This window comes from Acanthopagrus latus, chromosome 17 (assembly GCF_904848185.1).
Source record: "Acanthopagrus latus isolate v.2019 chromosome 17, fAcaLat1.1, whole genome shotgun sequence".
Taxonomy (NCBI): Eukaryota; Metazoa; Chordata; class Actinopteri; order Spariformes; family Sparidae; genus Acanthopagrus; species Acanthopagrus latus.
This window is the reverse complement of record NC_051055.1, coordinates 7,515,185-7,538,338: the sequence shown is the minus strand read 5'-3', so window position 1 is coordinate 7,538,338 and position 23,154 is coordinate 7,515,185. Positions and strand designations below refer to the sequence as shown.

Sequence of the window (23,154 nt, the reverse complement as noted above, 5' to 3'; positions counted from 1 at the left end):
GACAGGATTTGTATTAGTTTTATCAAGGTGTGAATTAACAGCTCAGGTATATCACACACAGGGCATTTTTCTGCAGAATTTTACATTTTGGATGATGATATTTTTTCATTTAAGTTTCATTTTGACTGCTTTTATATTATAGATGTGGACAAACCATATATTGCTATTGTTACATTTATGATGAGTGGGACTAAATATTTACAATCACAATTTTAACTAAAATCATGAAGATGTGACATTTTCTGGGATCTGTACCAAGCAAACATGTTTTCTGACATCACTACAATACTCGATTACATGTTGTCACACATTTCACCTTCATCTAAAAAAAGCTGCATTCTTCTGTGATTTTAATATAGGTTATTATGATTTCAGTAACACTTTGATAAACTGTGCAGCCTTTTGTCTATTCGCAGTATTTTTACAGTGTGGTATCAATATTTTTTACTCAAGCAAATGATCTGAGCATTTCCACCATCAGCATACCAGAGAGGACCCAGATTATGTCACAGCAGAGCCCATCAGCACCATGGACAGGGACAAATGCCCAGACTGGCTGCACATTCCCTCTCTGTACGTCCACGACCACAGCACAGTGTTAAGTGAGGCGGCACGCTTCATATGACCTTCATAGTGTGGCAGCGGCATGACAGGAATCAAGCTTGGCTGTAGAGCAGCTTTATTAACCCCTCGCGTCCTTCCCCACGCATCCACAACCGCCTCCATCCCCCCAGCTCTCGTCTCCTCCCAGCTCTCGCGATGAAAGGGGGCAGCAGCGGGGTTGGCAACGCTGCGTCACCTGACTCAGAGGAAGGGGGCGGGGCGTGGTGAGGAATATCAATAAATTAATAATTAAAAAGAGGAGGATGTGTATCCGCTGAGTTGCGCCGCCATCCGACTAGCCGGGGTTGAAGCGCGCGTCGCCGGGGCTTGCAGGCTGACAGTGGGCCGCAGCTGAGAGGACGCGTCCAGCAGGGCAGCAGGAGGAGAGAGAGAGAGAAAAAAAAACAGCCGCCGCACTGGATGGATGGTGGAGGGATGATGGTGATGATGCCAGCCTGGGCCTGATGTTCCCCTGTACGCCCCGCTGATACACAGGGACCGTCGGAGTGCTGCTGGTGGTGAGGATTAACCAGGAGGCTGGAGGAAGGAAGACAGGGAGAGGAGGGGGAGGCAGCAGCGAGCATCATCCGGGGAGGACCGTTTTGTCAGGGAGGCTGACCGACAAAATAACTGGGAGCAATCAATGGGAAATTAAGGGAAAAGCTCCGAATTAAAATTGGAATTGGATTTTTTTTTCAGGTTTATAGACTCTTATTATTATTTTATTTTATTTTATTTTACTGGATACCGGTCCTCAGGGGAACAAAGTCAGTTCATGATTGTTCTAGAAACACAATTGAGTGGGAACCAGCCAGCACCAGCATTGTCCTCCAACTCAACCGCAGTTCAGTAGAGAGTATCCTGCTGGTTGTACTCCGGTGCTGTGGTGCCTTCGAGGGCAGCTGGGATTACTGAGGCCGCTCGTTCCCGTCGGTGTGTGTGGCGGGGTGGGGGGGTAGGACCGTATTGGACGCTTGATAGCTGAGGTTGAGCTCCACGGAGAGAGAAGATGTCGGGTCAGACGCTGACGGACCGCATCGCCGCGGCGCAGTACACCCTGACGGGATCCGACGTGTCCCGAGCGGTGTGTAAAGCCACCACACATGAACAGACACCGCCAAAGAAAAAGCACATGGAATGTGAGTAACCTATCTATCTATCTATCTATCTATCTATCTATCTATCTATCTATCTATCTATCTGTACCAGTGTGTCCTTTCCACCCTCCATCCGTCCTCCTCATGCACATCTAGGCCATGCACTCACCAAACCCATGATGGTTGCCTCCCCCATCCATCCCTCCCTCCAGTGTGTGTTAATGTGCTTGGAGGAGTTGCTCAGCCACACTATGGGCTCACACATGTACTGTACACACACACACACACACATTGTGCTGGAGGCACCTGCTACTTTAATTTAGACTTTTACTGAACAAGCCGAACCCATTACCCAGCTACAGCAGGGCTTCTTCCCCCCATCGTGCTGGCCAGATGAGCATCAGTGTAGAACCAGAAGGGATCCCACAAAGCCCTACACCAGATACTTAAGCCCTCCTGACTGGAGGGAGGCCGCCCCCCCCATGTCGCTCCAGAGCTCCTCCAATGCATAATTGAAAAGGTTGATGGTGTTGTTTTACCTACCAATCACACGGGCCTGTGCCCGGGATACTGTCCATGATGGGAGAGCAAAAAGGGGTGTGCCAGGGCCAGCATGTCGCTGATTTATTTTACAATTTGTTTATTTGTTGGGTACAAACAAGGGAGGAAAAAAATGGAGGTAGTGTGATAATTCAGTGTCAAATCTTGAAATGCAATGCCAAGAAAGCCCAGAAAGCAATTGGAAAGAGTTTGATGCAAACATAAAGCATAGAAATGCAGCATAGATAAGAGCATCCCTAAACAGAAAGATGCACTGTGATTAACACCATCATCCATACATAAAGTTGATTCACATGTGTAAAGACAGATGCACAAAACCCACAAATTATTATTAACGGACATAGAGGAAGTGGTGTTGAAGGATAGGTTTGCCTAAAGATGAAAATGTAGTCATTATCTACTCTTGTCAATGGAAAGCCAGGTGAAGTGTCACAGCCCACAAAACACGTCAGACATTAAAAGGGCTCCAAGCAACACGTCTGGCGTAATTCAAGTCTGCAAAAGCCCGGAGATCCCAAATTGATTTGAAAAAACAAAACAACCTGTTATTTATGTCTTGCTAAGCTAAAACCGTTAGCAGGCACACTGTTTGAAGTGGGTGCATGAGCTCCACCACGCGTCTAGGTTGTAAATAACGTCTCCAGAAATGTGTTGTGGATAAAGGAACGTTTCCATCAGCTTGGGGGTGAGTAGATAATGATGTGATTTTTAATTGTAAGGAAGGTGAACACGGGGCCTCTACAGTGGCTGGATACTGCAACCTGCAAGTGCTCCTGTATGCTGGGTTTTGACTTTATGATACCTCTGTTGTCTCTGAACATATAGCTGGGTGATAGGGAAAATTTTGCAAAATGTTTAGGCTGTCTCATGATATCCAATGTATATTTCATATTCATATATATATTCTTAAATATATATTGAAACAATATTAGAAATAGGGCTATTTATACCTGCATCCCATAGATATGACTCTTGGTACTTTGACAAATATTAATACAATGAGATTTTTAATGATCATCAGTAATGTGGATATAATGACTAAGTGTGTAAAGGCCTGTATTTGTACCCATAGGGCAGTCTGGTAAGTTCATAGACTTACATTTCTTTACTATAATTCAGCCTTTAAAGCCAGGAAGAGACTGGACTGATGTCAATATCACGACATAACAGTATCCAAAATCTAAGACAGTACATAGTCTCATATTACAATAACGACATAACATCAATATATTTCTCATAACAGGTTAGTTATGTCTAGTAAAGTTTGACCCCTCCATTAAAGAAGACCTTACCAACCTTATCACTTCATTTGATATTGATTTGTATTTTGAAAGACATACATGTACACATTTAGCTCTTAAAAAAAACAATACTAACATGCCAATATGCTAAAATATACATATGGACAGGATAAAACGAACATTATGTTATAATGGAAAACACAAGTATTTAAATTAACGAGGCTCACGAGGCTCAAAGGGAGACCATAGAAGAAGATACAAAAGTGAAGAAACCTTTAAACTTGAACCATACAGGTACACAGTGCACACCTTCTACATTTGGAGGCCTTCGTAGTCAGGGCAGTAATAAAATAGTAAAAGTAAAACTTTTAGGCGGACGTTACGTTACAGCAGGTTTCTCTGCAGATGACTCGGTTTCGCCAGACATGCACTGCTGCTCCACGTGACGAGGCAGAGTCATCATTTCTTTAACATTAAATAAACGGTGGCGATAGCAAGCTGGCGAACTCAAACCCCAGTGGGAGAGATCAGATCAGCCCGTCTGTACGTGTCCAGACTTAAAAATCAAAGTGAATGATGAGCACTGTTAAATCATAGCACAATAAAGTGGAGCGCTCGCCCACATGCCAAAGTTTGTGTCAGCACTTTGTTGTTGTTGTGGTGGATGCAGAGGGAGCGCTGCCCTCCGCACATTGCTATCCCACTTGTCTACAGGGAAAAATGCTCACAAGTAGCAACTCAGATATCCTATACAGTAATTATTCTAGAGATGACAAGCATCCACTGCACAACTGAGCCACTGTCAACAATTTATCAAGCTATATTATCAAATTATTTTACGTTTCGCTGTACTAAACTTTTGAATGCCTTTCACACCTACGTTGCACTCGAAGTGAGAATATTCCAGCCTTCACTGGAAGAATGGATGTATGACACCATTTCACTCTCTCTAATGAAAGGCTGAATCCTCTGGCAAAAAAAGACACTATCTTGCTCATTTCCTGTGGACAATAAATGTCTGAAGCCTGGCTAGAGCTGCGGTCGGATAGTCTTTTTTGCTTAGCTTTAACTGAGAGACATAATCCCGAAGCATCAAAGTAACAGTCACGATAAGACTTCTTGGTCAGATTCTGTAAATGCAGAGGACAGGTGCTTCAGTGTCTCGTATCTTATCTCCTTTCACATTGGGCCGTCCTTAATGGAAGGGAAGGAGATAATATGGTCCCGCGTTTCCTTTGGGCAGCAGTGTAAGTGCTGTTTGATTCTCTCCGCACCGCAGTTTCCTAAGAACTTTAACATCTTTCCTTTACCTCATGACATGAGGAGACACAGGAAGTAATTTTACCAGTCAGCCTGTTAAGACTGGCAGTTTAGGGTGGCTTATGGCAGCTGCAGTGTTTTGTTAAAGACGTCTACGTACTGTGTTGCAGAGATGTCTACTGGAGTTAGCATGCTAACCAGCTAGCCCCTGCTGTCTCATGATACCACTCTGTCCCGGCCAGAGGCGATGGTCTGATAGCACAGCCCCTGCAGTTTCAGCTGGGAGCTTGCAAGCAGGGAGTTTCCTACGTTTCACACGCTCTCTTAGCTTTTAGTGTAATCCATTTATAAACTAACATTAGCTACTGTTGCTCTCTGTTAGCGGAGCTGAGGGAGGCACTGAGACGAGGCCCTCGGAGGACGTGGATAAAGTCGCTTCCTTTGGACTGTTGTCCAGTTGCGTATTTTGGGCACATTCTTGGTCTCGCCAAAATGAGCTGAGCATATTTAAGCCCACAAATCAATGAAAATATTGTGTTAATTTAAATGGAAAATCCTTCAGTTTAAACAGGGCACGGGTCTGCTTGGTGCCTGGAATGAACTGGCTCATAAGTAAAGGGCTTGGATAAATATGTGAAAGGTAAATTAATGTCACGTTGGAGGAGCTGCCTCAGGGATATTGCCTGACGTTAAATCCAATTTCATCCCCCGTTGACATTTACCCAATGTGCCGCTGTGTCAACTGGAAAACATCCAGTTCTTTCTTATTCAACCGCTATAAGAAATATTCACATGCATCATCTATGAAAGCAGTGGCCATGGAACATTGTCAGGAGGCTCCACAGCTTCACATGGAGGAGCGTGACCAAAAATACCATTACTATACTATAATTCCTCACAGCCATCATACTAACCATGGATGAGTTTTATTCTGAAGTTTGTTTTGGTGTTATGCAGTATCTGGACCGATACATCCTTCCCCAATCAACTGACGTATAATCAGTCATCTTCATAATTAACCTCCTTTTCCTTCACTTCAGAGATCTTCCCATCATGCTGACATGGTCTGACGTGAATATGGGTCATTTCTGCTGTGTGCACACGCAGTTTATCAGCCTCACATGGATTTTGTGTGTTTGGCTCCTGGACATTCTGACTGTTATAAAAGTAATTTACATATTTTAATTATATTAAGATGCTAAAAAGATACTGATTGCCCTCTTACATGTTAAACTCTCATTTTATTCTCTCATTTCTGGGTTTCTGTCTGAAATGTGACAGTACCAGATGAATTAAGATGATGAGATGAAGACACCTCTCATCTCACTTACTTCTCACTCTCAGAGCGAGCTCAACCCATCAATTGAGACCTCCATTAAATCTAGTCAATCTGCTCAGCCTTATCAAAACAGTACCATGCATGAAACTGGCATTAACCTTTGTCTGGCACTGTGCCGCACATCCAAACAATCGCAGGATTAATGTGTTGTATTATCTCGATCCTAAATCCAGGTCTGAACAGATATGTGTCCATGGTCTAAAAATAATCTCATATGGATTGTTCCGCTGACAGTTAAATGTGTATTGGTCCGCTGATCAGCTGATCCAGTTCATCCAGAGAACAGCAGGGCAGTAAGCTTCCTCGTGCTGTGACCCCAAAACCCCAGAGAGAGAAAAACGGAGAAAATCAGAGAGCTTTCAGACTGAATGAGGTCCTTCAGCTTCTTCAAGGATCAGAAGCACCATAAATAGATAACAGTAGAAAACTCTAGGATGCAGGTATAAACAGACATGTTTTTTTAAAGGCTTACATCTATTTGCATATTGGTGGCAACTCTTAGTTTGTTTTAAACCCTAAAACTGACCCACAACTACAAAGTGCTGAGAGGTTGTTCTCCTGAGATTCAAGACTGTGAGCAGACAGTTTGTATCTTCAGATCACAAACTGCTGACTGTAAGGACAAGGAAGGGCTAACAGAAAAAAGTAATCCCGTTAATAGCACAATGGTAGATACGTGTCCCCAGACATTTGGCACAACACACTGCCATTTATTTGAAGAGCCTGACGGATGACTGTGATGTAGATCAGAACCCTCCTAACTCTTAAAAGATTAGAGCCGCAGCAGCACAGATTGCCCGACACCCCACATGGCCTGAGTGTGTCTTACAGAAGGCTCTTGCTTCACATACACACAGAGAGCTGCACGTAAGCCACATGCTGTTGGTTACATCCCAGAAAAGGAAAAAAAGGGACTTTGAGTGAGGATCCAATAGAGCGTCTTTTCTTTTGGAAAGGAGCAGGGTGGTGCAGACTTGGAGGAGGTGCAGCTGTGAGTCAGCTGCATGAATGGGCTGGAGTTTATGTGGCGTAAGGATAATTGCTGTGAACAAAGAAGTCGTTTGCGAAGAGGGCTGGCAGTCTTAAAGCTTAGTGTATAACAACCACGGATGTATAATGGGAAATGGATACAGCATCGGAGGCGGGGCCCCAATCACTCCTTAAATTCACCGTCCTGGTGTAAGATTAGACCGAATGGTATTAGACCAAATGACTCAAACTGTAACGAAATGAGTCGTTTGTGAGTCTAAAGAACATTTATCCATAATTTTACAGACACTTCTTTCAAGATCTAAGCTTAATGGGAAAACAAGTCTTTCTGGGCCCTGCACATTTAATATTTGGTTTGACCACTGTGTCAGATTGGCTTAAAAGCCGTGCACTGCTGGGGGCTTGATATCGACAGTACCCTATTTCTTCTTTGTGCCATAAAGTAGATGTAAATTAAAAGTCAGCAGGTGATGCACGCAAAAACCCGCTTGGCTGAGGCACATGTTCCGACGAGTCTCTGTGCAAAGCAATGGAGCAATGTTTTTTTTTTTTTTTTGGTGCTTGAACGTGCAGGAGGAGGATGCACTTGTGAACATGAGAGTATGCAGGCAAGAAAAAAGACCTAAGTAGCAAACATAGAGTTTAACAAATCTTGGTTTAACATATTTCTTAAATCTGCTTTGATCTTAATGTTTTATTGGTAAGGAAATGCATCCAACATGTTTGTTGGACCTAAAATGATGTACATTATGCATTTTGGTCAGAAATGCTGAATGTCAACATACAACAACCTTTGACCACCTTTAATAAAACAGATTCCACCTTGTGCAGACTGATAGTCTTCTTACTAATAGTTTAAAGATAGCTAAAGATAGTACTACTTGAAGCCATTATCCTCAGCAGGTGGCCAAGGAAAACTGTTATCTTGGTTGGAGCAAATGATGCTACAGGAAGATAATTGATATTTGAAAGAATGACACAGACCATATAAATTTGTTTCAGTCTGACTCAAGACTTGGCTTCCGAATTGTCTTCTTGGTGGAGTAGTGTGACCATCTGGCACGCTGGCAGGCACACGACTCAGGGGTTCAAGATGGAAAAATGGCGCACACGCGTGCCATGTTCGCTGGCGACGACTTGGTGACGCCACCATATTTTAGACTTCGCCCTCTTTGCCCATCTCACGCTCCATTAGGACCGTGTTCAGGGTACTGCAGTGATTCTGTCGATTTGGATTGATTGGACAGGGTTACACAACATCTGGCAAATGCATTAATTAAATTGTCAATTAATTGCCCACTTGCACACTTTTTCCACTTCAGTCTGCTGCTGGATTTAAAAAGAAAAAAACCTTAAACAGCAGCTGCCAAATAATTAGTTTGGTCAGAGGGCCCATTTTGTCACTACTTCTACCATGAAGTAACCGAATGTGCGACCGGCAAAGACTTCTTAAAGGCAGCATTTATCTGATTGGTGGAAATAACAACCATGCTGCTCCTCAGTGTGAATCTAAAGGCCCAGGGCAGAGATCAGAGGACATGCAGGGTATCTACAGCCCGAGGGAGACAGCTAGAGCACGAGTGTAACAGGGTTTGGATGTCTGCCAAATGAGGATGGTTCTGTTTTCAAAGACAGGCCCCACCACTCCCGCTCCTCAGCCTCCATCTTTATCTACGGCGACTCATGTTCCCCCGACCTCCTAATGCTCCCATTGTTAAGAGAGCTAGCACAGGTTTATAGCTTGCGAGTTATGTGTTCGACAAAGTATGCCCCATAATGTTTCCTCTCTCTCTTCTCTCCCTTCCAAACACACCGTTTTAACCCAGATCGCGTTTTCGCGATGACCTTGATTCTGATTAGGCGTCACGGCTCACATTCTGTCTGTGTTTGCTGCAATAATTATCACCGCTCTAAATCTAGTCACTCCAATTAACAGGTTTTTTTAACACAGTAATGCGATTATGCTCTGCTCAGAGCAAATGCAGGATACATGACCTGCTGTGTGTGTGTGTGTGTGTGTGTGTGTGTGTGTGTGTTGGGAGAGGGTGGGGAGAAAGCAGGAGGATGAGCGGTGAGAGACATAAACAGCGTGCTGAGTTCCCTTTGGCTGTTAAGGTGCCGTTACCACAACATGAGTCACCATCAATGTGTTACCACAGTTGAGAGGCAGACTGTCTCCCTGAAATGGGGGAGGGGAGGAGAGAAAGAGGGGCGGGTGCTCTGTCAGTAAATCATGTGCCAGTATATACATGCCATGTACACATGTTCAGGTCGTTTGCATATTTCTGTTTTCACAAACACTGCGACAGCAGGCAGCTGCACGGGCTGCACTTCAGGCACATCCAAATCTGTCAAGCTAATCCAGTTAAAGCAAGATGTACCTTAAGGTTTTTTTTATAGTGCTGCATCAAATCCTCGCTATATTTCTATAATTTATATAGAGTTCAGTGAAAAAGTTAGAAACTTTGGGCTCATTAGTTTTCTCACGGATAATTAAATGAGACGATTGGTACCACAATCATGTCTGTACGATAAATAAGTTGGAGCCAGCAGATTATTAGCTTAGCATAGCATAACAACTGGAAATGGGAGGGGGGGGTTAGCCTGGCTCTGTCTTGAGGTTAAAAAAAAAATAAGATAATGTCCACCAGCCCCCCTAAAGCTCAGTAATTAACATGTGATCAAGTTTCAAACAACAAGCTGTGGTTTTCACACAGGCTGGCCAACTAGTTATCACCTTACAGTTGCAGTATAATACCAATTGACACCCACTTTAGCAATCTAGGAATATTAAAGTGGCTCGGGTGAACCGGTCGTAAGTGTACTTTAGCGGACCACATTTCTAAACTGATGTTAGCTACTGCTGCTCTCTGGTAGCATTGAGAACGCGCCTACAGTCACATCCCTTTGACTGTCACAGAAGATCCGACCCAAGTCCCTCACAAAGACATCAGCAGTCCAGCAGCATTAATCAAACTAAACAAATCGTCCGTAGGCTTGTATATGCAGCCGAGAGGGACGGGGAAGGTCTCATTTTTCATGCCACGACACAATCTGTTCCCATGGGGCCCATACAAAAGAGATTAATACATGTAAATTGCCTCAAATTGTTACATAGAGCACCTCTAGTGTTCTCAGCGTCTCTTCTGTCAGTGGTTTGCTTTGGAATTATGATTTTGCCTCAGGTATGAACCGGCAACATGCGCATATTGGATACCATGTCTCCTGGCAACAGTAGCTGAAGTTGTCGTGTCCACGGACTGTCAGTCTGGAAATACTGTGGCAGAAAGACTCAACATGAAAAATGACGGCAAAACTCAGGCAATGAAGAAACCCATTTTTTTGAAGCACCTCCACTCACTGAGCCCTCGCTGTCAGGGTGGATACCTTCATCGGAACCGCTGCTCGTCATTTTTTCACGCTGCTTCAGTTAAAATCCTGTGTGTGAGGACTAGATTCTCACATTTTTTTTTTTATTCATTTTTTTTTTTTTTTTAACTTGCCAGTAACTGCTGTAACAATACATGCATCCAGTCAATATAAAAGATGCCTGTATGTGAGGGGAAAAACTCAAGAGCATCCTACGGCCTCTCTGCTCCTTCAACGGGTCCTCGTTTTCTGCCTCTCCCACTCTGTCCTCCTCTTCTTCCTCCTTTAATGATTCTGCGCTCTGCTCGTCTAATGGGGAGTTGCAGTCGGCAGAGGAATGTGAAAGGAGGCTGGTAAGAGATCCCAGCGTGCACTGCAGCGCTGCTCTCACAGCAGGTGTCGTCGCAAGCCCCAGAACGCCTCTCTAATGTCAAACAATGCGTGGGAGTTTGGGCTGTCCTGCCAACAGTGTGTGTCCAGATTAATGAGCTGGGGCCAGGATCCCCCATACAGCTGCTATCGTTATCCTCTTTAAATCTGAGCAGCCATTTCAAAGTGATTTGCTTTCTCCTTTCTCAGTACCACCCACCTCTTTCCGCGCCTCTTTCTGATGCTCTTCGGAGGTTGCAGTGCCCTTGAGCCTGCTAGTCTGAGGATAAAAAAGAAACATGAATATCACAGCACAGTCGTATCGGTCGGGGGGGATTTATTGCACTTAAACGGGCAGAGGGCACACACAGAGGTCTGCAGTACCCTGAGCAGAAAGCAGGTATACAGTCGTTTGTGCAGGTAAGCAGCAGCAGCAGCCTCTCCAGCAGCTCAAACAGTAAAGGGCCATGTCAATACCCAGGCTGCATATCAATAATGCATAGAGGCTTGGGTGTCCTGCAGTTTTATGACTCTGTCTGAGTGCTGAGTTCTGCCTCAGGACCCGACTTTGTGATTAACAGTGTCACAATAAAAGTGTCCCCCCCGCTGACTTAATCACAGGATAAAAGAGAACCTGTGGGGACACTGAGATGGCTTTGACAAAGTTCGGAATAGTTTAGAAAGCTGTGTGGCAGCCCGTCTGAGATGGATTAATCAGTCTCTTTGGATCTGTCTTTCAACGTGCCATGCAAGCAGCAGAATCAATCAATTATTTACAAGCTATTCAACAACTTCTTTAAATTTACATTGGAGGTCTGTATGTCATTTAGTCATTGATACATTTAGAAACTGAACATTTGCTTCAAGGCTCACCCTTATCCGTAACTGTCGCTGCGCCTGTCAGGCTTTCCGCTCTTGCAATTTTTTCAGCTAGATTTCAATTCTAGCTGGGATTTATCTTTCCATCTGAAATTACAACATTTACCAACAGATTTGAAGCGCTCCAGCTGGTAACTTAATTCAGCTCCATTAGTTAGTTTAAAACACTGTGTCCCTCTGAGTTTGTAATGCTTCCTGCTGACTCATATTAAAAGGAGATCTTGTACAAGAGGTTACGTATGCACTCGGTGGCTACATGCACGCTATCATGCTAAAAGACTGATGTCAAACCTGCGTGTCCCAGGCAAATCAGCACATCATTAAACAACAGTTGATCGTCAGCGTAGAAGACTGGATGTTTTTATGATATCCACAAGTTTCCTGGGGAGTTCACTGAAGAGGTCACTGGGCCATTAGGGGTTTACTTCTGGTGCTCAGTGGACCTAGCATACATGAGATAGTAGCGTAATAACTGATGCACGGATGGCACTTTCAAGCTTTATAAGCATTTGTGACTACCAACACTATATACTTATTGCTTAATGGCCTAAGCAATAAGAATAAAAAGTGTTGCTAGTATTCAATCGATGAAGATGCTAACCTAGAGGTTGAGGTCTCAGTTGTAACCATGACTGTTCTTTATACATGATGTGCACATGAGAAATCAAAAGCCAGGCTTGGTGTGCTGCAAAACTAAGATCGCTGTTCGAGGGAATTATTTAGTGAACAGTCAGTTGGATTTTAAGCTGAATCTTTTTTTTTTTTTTGTACCTTTAATTTCCTGCATCTGAAATATTCCAAGAAGCCTGCAGGTGCTCTCTGACACTCTTGAGATGCATAGTCGACTTATCTGTGTGTTTCCGACACAGCGATAGTCTGAACCATGTCTGTTGTCAAGGAAAGATTGCTGCAGACCTCCAGACGTTGACCTGCTGCACAGTTAAGTGTTTCCTGACTTCCTAGATTATCATTTGATTATGGAACTTACTCATGCAAAACACTTGACACCGCTTGAGTTAACTCAAGCTTATTTCATCTGTGCACCTTGTGTGGAGCTCTAGGAATTTCTTTTGGATTTCTTTTGAAGGCTTGGATGTGAACCAGTGGGACAGCTCTACTTTGCCTTCAGTGGGTTGAGCTAAATAAAGGAGAGAATGACCTTTTCTATATATGCCACTGCAATCTCAGAAGCATATGGCCAAATTCAGTGTCAGGAATATGCGGTACAAACATTCATCAGGAGGGCATGAGTCATTTTAATAGTTCTGCATCGACGGATTCTTTTTCGCCCTTAATTTCATTGTTACTTTCACACCTCCCACCCTCCCTTCCCGTTCTTCTTCAGCCCTGGACAAACCTACAGTAGCTCACAGATATAGATTTTTCTCTGCCAGAAAAAAGAAGTAACATGAAACAAATTGTCCTGCTGCATTATTTGGTTCAGTATACAAGGTGGAAATCTGTCTCTGTCTCCTTTCTTGGAGGAGCAGAAATACACAAGGCACAAGCCGGAGATTTTCTATTCAAACAGGGAAGACACAAAGCCTCATGGGAGACGAGCAGCTATGGGATGAAGGGAGCTAGGGAGGACAAAATGAATGCAGGCAGGAAGAGATGGTAGACTGGTGATGCTCAGTAAGAAGATATGCTGCCTTTTTTATGTCTGAGAGCATCTGTAGTTTGGCAGACATTAGAACTGTGGGCAAGAAGGACAGCCAGAGTCATTAGAGAAAGACTGATCTGCAGATGAGGAAACATCTGTCTGCTCCATGGTCACTTAATGATACATGTAGCGCACGTAAATTAGCCTGTCAAAGGTTCATGAGCGTATTTGTATCGGCCCAATATCTGTCAGCTTCTAGTTGCTGCTTAAATGTACATAATTAGCATCTTCTGTTTCTTTTGTTGGGATGATAAAATAAACACAAAGCTAGCGAACACCTTTTAGCTGCTTGCACTGAGCATGTTTCTCAGTCACACAGAGCAGGCTTTTACATAAGGTATGGTGTCCTAAGGTATAGCTTACTGCCTGACCCCAGCAACTACTGTCTCACTTAAACTAGCTATACCAACCCCCCTTAATATTAGAGATAGGTACCAGTTTGCAACAGATCACAATTTCACAGATAGTCAGTTTGCTAACAGTGCCACTATGCTGGGAAATTTGAATGAGACCTGCTTGTGTATAGAGTGTCGAAGTCCCGCCCCCTCCCAGTAGAAAAAATTGTACAGTTGTCAAAATACACATTTGATCCCATTTGAGTTTTGCCATGAATTACATATATGATGTTTGTCAGTTTAAAGGATAACATCCATCCAAGAAAGTTGGAATACAGTAAAATATCATTAGGTTTTGTGTTGTCTATTTAATAATTTCAGGCATCCATTTGTTTAATTTCTAAAATGGTACAGTATGAAACACTTGCAGCTCAAGCCAGTATAATACATGCTCAAGCCAGTATAATACATCTGTTACTGGATACAGCCACAAATATTACATTCAAATATAAAGTATGATAGGCTACTTGCAAGCTGAACACACTGATGTGAATTTAGTTGAACCCCTTAAATTCCAATAAAATCCACTGTGGCCCGTTTCCATTGGTACTTGCTGTTACATATGAAAATCTGTCTGACAATAAATCACAGTTTGCGTGTGTCTTGTACTGAGTGAAGTGTTGTGCGATGATGATTGCAGTTCCTGCTGTGCAGTGCAGCTCTGTTTGTTGATGTGTTAGTCCAGTAAAAGAAAGTAATGTCCTCGATATCCATTGTCTTTGCTATGAAATTGGTTGTTTTTTACTTAACAATGAACACAACACAACTTATGACATCTGGTACTGAATGAGCGTGGGTTTTTTCTACCCATGAGTTGCATCACAGAAAACACACCACACCAAGCAAATTCTGAGTGAAATGTCACCGAAAAATGTCTATACGAAGACAGCGCTGCTATCTGCGTCCACCAGCAGCAGCGGCAGCATTGTGTGAGATGCCAGCTTTTGCCTCAGATGTCACTTCCAGCCTCCACCGTGTCTGGATCCCAATGGCTTCCTCTTTGTTTGGCTGCCACGCCACATTGGTGCTATGCTGCGCTGGGACAGAGTGCATTCTGGGTGTATTTTCTCTCTCTCTCTCTCTCTCTCTCTCTCCCTGTATGTTGCTTGAGGGTGAGAGAAGCTATAAATAAACACTGTGCCTTCATGGTCCGTTCATGTGTAGCTCAACAAGGAATCACTCATGCAGCATGGCTTGTATTGCACTCTGCACTCTTACGTAGATGGAGAGCTCACTGAATACACCAGTCCTCGTGTACTTGAGTCACATATTGATAATATCGATCTATGAAATATAGATATGCATATTCACAGTATAGAAAACAACACAAATGAGCACAGAGGTTATATGAGTGGCATTACTATTTATAAGAATTCAGTGATGAATCTTTCCGCTGTGTAATGGCTGGTGTGACTCACGTACATCTGGCTTTGACCCCCATCACTTGGCACCTATGAAGACAATTCAAAGGAATCTTACTGCATCCTCGATTCCACCGCAAACATGAGAGCCTGTTGCCTAGGAAACCACCTTGTGACGTCCCCTGTCGTGCTCAGAGTTACATTTGTAAAAAAGCCATCTCTGAAAAATATGAGGAGGATGTTGCATGCGTGCGTCACACGCAGGCAGGCTTGCGTAGATGCTCGTGTCTGTCCTGTGGTGCATGCGTGCCTGGCAGTCTGCCTTCAGTTGTACTCACACACAGTAGCTTTGATATCGCTTACAGTTATTGATATATTAAACGGTGCTGTGTGAAATCTGAGTGCCGCCAGTTGTGTGATGCTGTACATGCTGCAGGGCGTCCTGGTGTGGTATTAAGTGACAGATATGTGACACTGTGTGGGTCAATAGAGCACAGGAGTCCAAAGAGTCGGCAAATCATTCAATACTGCTAGCCCTCCGGCTTGGGACACCTTTGCAGAATAACTCTTGTCCGGAGATCCTGTCAAAAAATGGACAAAACTAACAATGCATTGGTCGATCAGTATTTCCCTCCCTACCTTGTCCGTGGCACATCGAGCTCTTTGGTCCCTATATGTCTATAAATGTACAGTATAGACCCTAATTCCCTAAAACACTTGTGGTTTGTAGCAAATATCAAATCAAACAGGAATAAATAATGCATTTGTTGTTGGCAGTTCTGCTGATGTGAACAACATCTGAAGGACTGACTCAGATAAACTGCAGTGGCCACATTTATCCAAGGATCCAAGTGGGTTGTGGCTCATTTATGTGTTTTTTTTTTTTTTTCAGCGATGACATTCTTTTCACAGACATGCATCCCCTGTACTTTGTGTTAGTGCTGAATAGCAAAGGCAAGCATTGTGACAAAGTAAGCTAAGATGGTCAGCATGGTACAAATCTGCATGTTGGCATGCTCCCTGGCTGTAATATAGCCACACAGAGCTGCTAGCATGGCTGTAGATGCTTGTTGATCATTTTTGGACAACAATAGGCATCTATTGCAAAGGCTAATGAGCAAATCTAAGGCTTTGTCTCTTTGGACAATACATGCCAAAAATGTGTCCCCACTGGCCAGTGCATAATCTCCACATGCAATGAAGTGACGTCTAACAGGTGGATGTGGACACTCACACTATCCCCAGTAGGCTACAAGGACCACTGTGATCACAGAGATAGCTTGTAGCTTGATAACTTTAATATTTAGCAAGCTAGCAATGTATTTACACATAATACATAGGCAAGGGCGAGTTATTGTTAACAGATAATGCTGGCAGCATTTTATCTTACAATTATTGCTCAATCCCATGAAAAGACCAAAACCAAGGATGGAACTATCCCACTAAGGAGAGCTGCTAATGCTGTACCTCCAGACTTAAATGTATCTAAAAGTGATTAAAAACACATTAAATAGCCATTATTATTGTACTGGGTGAGATCTACTCTACCTCCATTACAACAAACATAACCAGTCTCTGTTATTTCTCACAGCCAAGCAAAAACAAAAGCACTGTTAACAAGAAGCCAAACCTCTGAGCATGCTCAGTGACATCTGCCGACATAGAACTGCTCCAAAGAGGTGGAAAAAGTTTCAGAATCAACCCCACTGGCTATGCTTATATTCATGAATAAGTCACTTGAATGCAAGTCTTTGTGTTTTCTGCAGTGTTCTGGTGTGGAAGAGTGAGCTACAACAAGCTGTGGCTACACAGAAAATACTTTCAAGGATTGATTCATTTTTGAGACAGTGATTCTCCCCAGGGTTCCGCTCGTATCATGGGAGGGTTTCAGTTTGGGAAAATTGCTCTGGACATTTCATGCATTACAGATGAAGCTAAATTTTGTGCATATGTTTTGCCTCTGCGAGGCACAATGCTGATTCATATCTGGTTGTATTGTGAAGCATCGGTTGTGAACATCTCTTTGTGTGGATGTTTGCCTGCATGTCCGTTAACGTCATCGTGTTTTTTCCCTCTCGTCTCTCATCCCTCTTATTTCAAAAGCACAAACACACTGTAGAGGATGTGGACATGTCAGACCGCTGGTCCTCCTCCCTCTGCTCGCTGTGCTGCACAATGACGGCTCAGGTGCTGTGTTTGTAAATTTAGAGCGGGGGAGGATGTGTGTGTGTGTGTGTGTGTGCTAGAGTGTGTGCATGTGTGCAATGTAACAAATGTGTAGAATAGTTTAGAGGCTCGTGTAATCCTCATGTCATGAATAACCTTGTGTAACAGCAAAAAAAAAAATCCCCAGGCTTTGAATGAAGGACATGCGCCGTCAGTGAGGGACAGGAATTTGTTACGAGGACGACAGTACATGAGACTGCGCGACTCATCCTCTGCTGTTTTAATCAGAATGTGTTCTGTAATATTCCGTGTCTTGTAAACACGTCCTGTTGTAAACATGCGTGGGCCCATGTATATCTGTGAGATACGAGGCTCATAGATTCATTTTTTTATCATTTAACAACACCAAACAACCTTTTTAGCTACATCACAAACAGAAAATGAAACAAAAAAAAAAAAAATTGACATGTAGCCGATGAATTGTGTCACAGGAGTGAAGCTGCTCAGTAGTCTGGCGGTACAGTAGCGCAAACATTTTTTTTTACTTTCACCAGATAGTAGCAAGGTGAACAGACTGTGGCTGAGGTGGTTGTTGTCTTTTAGTGTCCCCTGTGCTCCGTGGAGACATCTCACGTCACCAACATCACCGATGCTCCACCTCAGCTCCGCTGATGAAGGCAGGGGTGCGTGAGATATGACATCCTCAATAAAATGCAGTGTAGAGGCCAGTTGAAGCCGTTTAATAATGATTGTTCATCTGTTTACAGTAATTGTCTCTATCGCAACTTTTCAGGGTCCATAAAAAACAACGCTGATGTTTGTTCATGAGGAAAAATACTCTCATGTTACAGCAACACGCAGGCCTTTAGCCGGCAGTTAGGCTAACATCTGTGTGTGTGCTGCTTCAAGCGGCACTGAAGTCTAGGGGGCTCTACTCGAATGCAGTTGAAAACCTGTGATTCTGTAGATTTAAGTGTAGAGATGACAATCGCATTAATCACCAGCTGCTGGATAACCGCTCTTACAGATGGAAAGACTCACCATGTAATTACCTCTCAGTGGTACAGTACCACCACTTCTCCATGGCAGCCCTCGCTGAGTCCACATTCTGCATCAGGCTTTAACTAGCTAGGCATCCTGTGGCTCGCTCATGCACTCGCCCATAACCAAAAGGAATTAAGCGAAATATGTGGTAATTGTCAATTTTCTGTGAATGAATACACTACCAGTAAACCCTTTCACATTAAAGATTGTCGCCTAATCAATTGAGGAGTGCAGCTTTAAAAGGTAGCTACCAACAGCAGGGTAGCGGTAGAGGTTTGGACCCTGGACTGGACTTGACTCTCACCTGACTTGTTCATCAAACTACAAACTCAATGGGCAGCATCTTGCCTTTAATTTAGAGCTACACCAATGTACCCCAAGATCAGCGTACTATCCATAGAGACGACTGCTCAGCCTGTGAAAACAATTACATAATATCCTCTGCGGCTCGGGAGAAACAAAAGAGACGGCAGCCGTGGTGTCACGCCATCAGGAACTGTCACGGTCTGTGCTCGGAGACTGCGAGCAGAAAGCCTGTGTTGGAGTTTGAAGGATGTGGGCATCATGGGAGTGTTTTTGAAGCTCTGCCTGCTGTGGGTGAAAATTCAATGCGAAGCCACCGGAGTGCTCTGTAAATGATTTGCCTTTGAGGATGCACAGTCTGAAATTTCTGTGCGTCATGTGACAGTTTGCTGATACAAATATCTGCGGTTTGCTGTATGTTGCGGCGCGCAGGATGCAGAGTTTCCGAGCATGCAAGTAATTCTTAGTCAGCGTGACTCTCTGTGTGTGCTGGCGCTCGACAAGGGCCCCACGTCGAGCTGCCTTGCGCTCTCTCCCTCTCCTTCGTACTCACACTCGCACGTATGAATAATTGAGGGGGAAGGTGCGGGAGACGGTGAGTCAGGAGATCCTGCTGAATTGTTGTTCGGCATCTCAATCAGGCCAGAGAATCTCTGCTTCTCCTCCTGCAGGATCACTGTTCCGTTCTGCTGCGCGTTTAAAATATTTAGCAAAAATTTGTCCTGCCCATTTTTCAAATAAACTAATGTCATCTCACATTAGGGCTCATAAGGTTTTTTTTTTTCAGTGTGGTTCGTAACATCCTTATGCATGCTGTGTTTGTCATAAGCAGCAGTGGCTGCCATAGCTGAATGAAGACGAAGAAAAGGTACGTCGCGGCGTCGAACCGCTGTTTGATTGGGTTTGTCAGCTGCGGCGCGGAACCAGCGGCTGCCTGGCAACAAATAATACCTTGAATTACAGCTGAAATCTTTCATACGTTAATTTTCTTGCTGTGCTCTCGTTAAGACATCATTTACAGTAGATTTGGTGCAGCACTTTATGTATATTTAGTGACTGTGGCTCTGCGGTTTGCACAGTTTACTGACCCTCACAGTGAGAAGAGGCAGAGACAGACTGAGATAGAGACCGCAAAGCAATGCGGGCTGCTGACTCACCATCCCTGTAGGGCTTATCCCTTTCTCACTGCGTGCGTGCACACATGTGTGTGTTTATGTGCGTGTGAGCTGCCTCACTACTGAAGAGGACATACACAGCAATCATTACGCCATGATGAAAGTATGATAGAGGAAGTGAAAACGCTGGCAGACTTGTAGCATGACAGTCAAGGCAAAGTGACCTTGAATGCATTTTTTATGCGCGATTATTCACACAGTCGACTCCTCAGTCACACCTACTGCAGGCTACTGGACTTTTTTATTAACCGAAAAAGTCATTTTTCATTTAGTCACAGAAAATGGCACATCTATCCACCACACTAGTCTTTACTTAGAATTTCAGCACAAAGCTGACTGTTAGAATATAGGCATTCACTGCTGCCATGAAAGAAAAAGTCTCACCATTAACTCCTGTAAAACTGCAAACATTTATTCCCCCCTCGCCCTTCTGTAGTGTATGGATTGAAATGATAAGATCTGTTTCAATTACAGACCTTTTATAGGTTTTGTATCCTTAAAAAATGCAATGTCAATTCTTTAAAAAGCTGTCAAAAAAGTATTTCCCAAGAGTCATTAGAAAGTCGTTCATTTTAATCAATATCCTACTGTGAAGGGAAACTCTTCTGTGCCCAGACTCCCCAGTTACTCCATGTGATTATGAGTGACAGCCTGCTCCATGTGCGAGATGGACTGGATTTTGGTCTATTTTGAGCCGGGGAGGGAAAATTCAATAGACACCTCTCAGCTGCCTCCCAGTCGGCTGGCAATGAGCAGACATGGATATGACACCATTAATGAATCACAGGGCTCAATAGTAGTCGCTCTGTGTCCGCCCTGCTCTGCTGAATCAAAGCTTTTAAAATGATGCCGGTCATGTTTTCTCTCCCTCGCTGTCCATCATGTACAAACTGTGCGTGCACACCTTCTCGTCGCATTCCTTACGCGCTCTCTGAAGACATGCCCTCGGGTTTGCCAGCGAGATGGCTCTCCCTTTCTGCTGGAGAACCTCTGTACACAGACTTTACTGTTATCTGATGCTGTTAAACAGGAGGAAGGAAAATAAAACAGGAGATTTGGTGGGTTACTGTCAAGATATGCCGAGCTTTTGATACATTGAACCTGTAGAAGTGCTCTATGAATCTACTGTATTTATCACATAAACAATACATTATACAAGGCCAGTTAGCATTACTCAAGCTTGAAGGTAGTTTTAGAAATGGAAAAAGAAAGTTGTTTTCATGTTGTAGCTTGCATGTTAGTGCATTCTGAAATTAAAGCAACATTAGCACGTGTTTGGTCTCCACTAGCTTCTGAGAGAAATATCTGTCTCTATGTTACATCCATGGGCACTTCAGGCGTAAAATTGAAGAATCGGAAAATAATCTTCCACACATCCAAAAGGTCATCCAAGCATTTAAAGCTCATACAGTGAAATTGTTTTTGAGTAAAAGCAGTCGTTGTCGTCCTGTGCTCCATCAAAGCTGTTTAAAAATATTGATTTCAGAAGCTGAAAGTGTATTTCTGTAATCTCTGGAGAGTTTTCTCTGTCCTGTCAAGTTAATGAGCAGAATTTTTAAAAAAAAAATATTTTTGCATCCTAGATGTCCCATGATATTTGTTGTGGTGCCATTACTATGCGCATGTAAATGCTTAGAATTAGTCTTCTGGGAGCAATCTCTCTAACCATGAAGTAAATTGTTAAAGAGAACACTAAAACATCAATGCAGCACACAATAAAGTAATCCCCGGGAAAGCTTGCACTGTTTGACATAATGGAAAAGTCGATACAGCCCAGAGGGACCGGCGGAGATGGAGTGGCATGTTCCTGCAGGTGCGGGTTGCTAAATCGGAGAAAGTGATTCTGGTAGGTGGATGGCAAGTGATTTATGCAAACATATGGATTTGCATGACTTCGCAGGCAAATACAGGCATCACTAGAACAGTGGGCTTATAAGAGGGCGCCTGCCTGAGTTAGTAACAGGACTGATGAGAGCAGTTAACCAGAAGTGTGAAGCTGAAGTCGTAAAACGTATTAATGTTGAGTGGGATTGCAGAGTTCTGTGCTAATTCTCCGCAGGGTCGGTGTGTGTGTGTGTGTGTGTGTGTGTGTGTGTGTGTGTGTGTGTGTGTGTGTGTGCGTGCGTGCGTGCGTGCATGCGCACGTATGTGTGTGTATCAGCTGCCTTACTACTGAAGAGGATAACACAGTGTTGTAGCATAAACGGTCCATACTGTAATCCTTCCACTGACATGGAGACAGCTAGTCTTTTCCTTGTGAAGTGAATTTCTAGGCATACCATGTAAGAATAGGAGTGTTAAATAAGTTGTATGGAGTCGATGACCTACAGGTAACCAGCGCTGTATTACATAAGATCTTATCTCTGCACCACTACATTTAACTCCGTCAGAATCTTGGTGTGATGCTTTAGCGCTGTCTGTTTGTCTGCCTCTGATTTGGAGGCTGAATCGCATTGCAATCCCCGTTTTTTTTCTCTCCCTTTTTTTTCGGTTTCGCTCTCTGCCATGGAATATTCCACTCTCCCTCCGCCTGAGCTGGTATTAATGACTGGCTGCAGAAAACGAACAAAGCGGCAGCCAGTGTGACTCACACCAGGCAGTGGTGGCATAATGTGAAGCACTCAACTCAATACATTTCATTTGGATGGAAAATGGCTGCTTCCAGAGGCTGTTCTGTTGATGAAAACTCTTCTCTGTGCAAATATATCGGCCACTTGCTTAACAGACATCTGACTGGCCAAATTAGAGGAATGAACACACACTTAGACAGATTAGGTGGTCTGTCACAGACACAGAGCCTAATACAAATGGCTGTGCTTTTTACTCAGGCCACCTCCCAATGAAGTGCCATTCAGTAACACTTTGCCATGCATATGGTGTATTAAAATGAGAATTAATATGCAAGAGAGTGCAGCTGTGAAATGCAGCAGAGCCAGGAACCAGAGCGCCACGTTTACTCTAGCATTCTCCTCTTTGTCATCTCACACCCATCAGTCTTCTTCTTACACCCTCCCCACAGTGGTTTGTGCTGTCGTTACTTTGTATAAAAGGTTTTTCAGGACACACTGTACCTGTGCTGAGTCTCTCCCCTGCTGATACCCACCACCTGACCTCCTGTCTCTCCTCTCCCAAATGCCTCGCAGTCCTGATCCAGGCGACCCAGGAAACCAATGTGAACGTCCCCCAGATGGCCGACACGCTGATGGAGAGGGCCGGCAACGCCAGCTGGGTGGTGGTTTTCAAAGCCCTGATCACCACGCACCACCTCATGGTGCATGGCAACGAGGTGGGTTACGGCATAATGTCCACACACACACATACCCTGATCACATGCTGATG

The 23,154-nt window shown here is 43.8% G+C and overlaps 1 protein-coding gene across 21 annotated transcripts in view; it reads left to right on the top strand.

Moving 5' to 3' along the window:
- Positions 1-85: 85 nt before the first annotated feature.
- The window catches only part of snap91a (synaptosome associated protein 91a), a 53,643-nt gene continuing 30,574 nt past the window's right edge, over positions 86-23,154 (top strand). For 20 of the 21 annotated variants that reach the window (XR_005070787.1, XR_005070786.1, XR_005070785.1 and 17 more), the window contains exons 1-2: positions 1,613-1,742; positions 22,959-23,101. Coding sequence is in view for 18 of the 21 variants with exons in the window: in XM_037075138.1 (XP_036931033.1) it covers positions 1,613-1,742; positions 22,959-23,101 (273 nt within the window). In the remaining 3 variants the exon portion in view is untranslated. Of the gene's footprint in view, positions 1,743-22,958; positions 23,102-23,154 lie in introns of all 21 variants that reach the window. The other variant, XM_037075135.1, reaches the window with a different exon arrangement.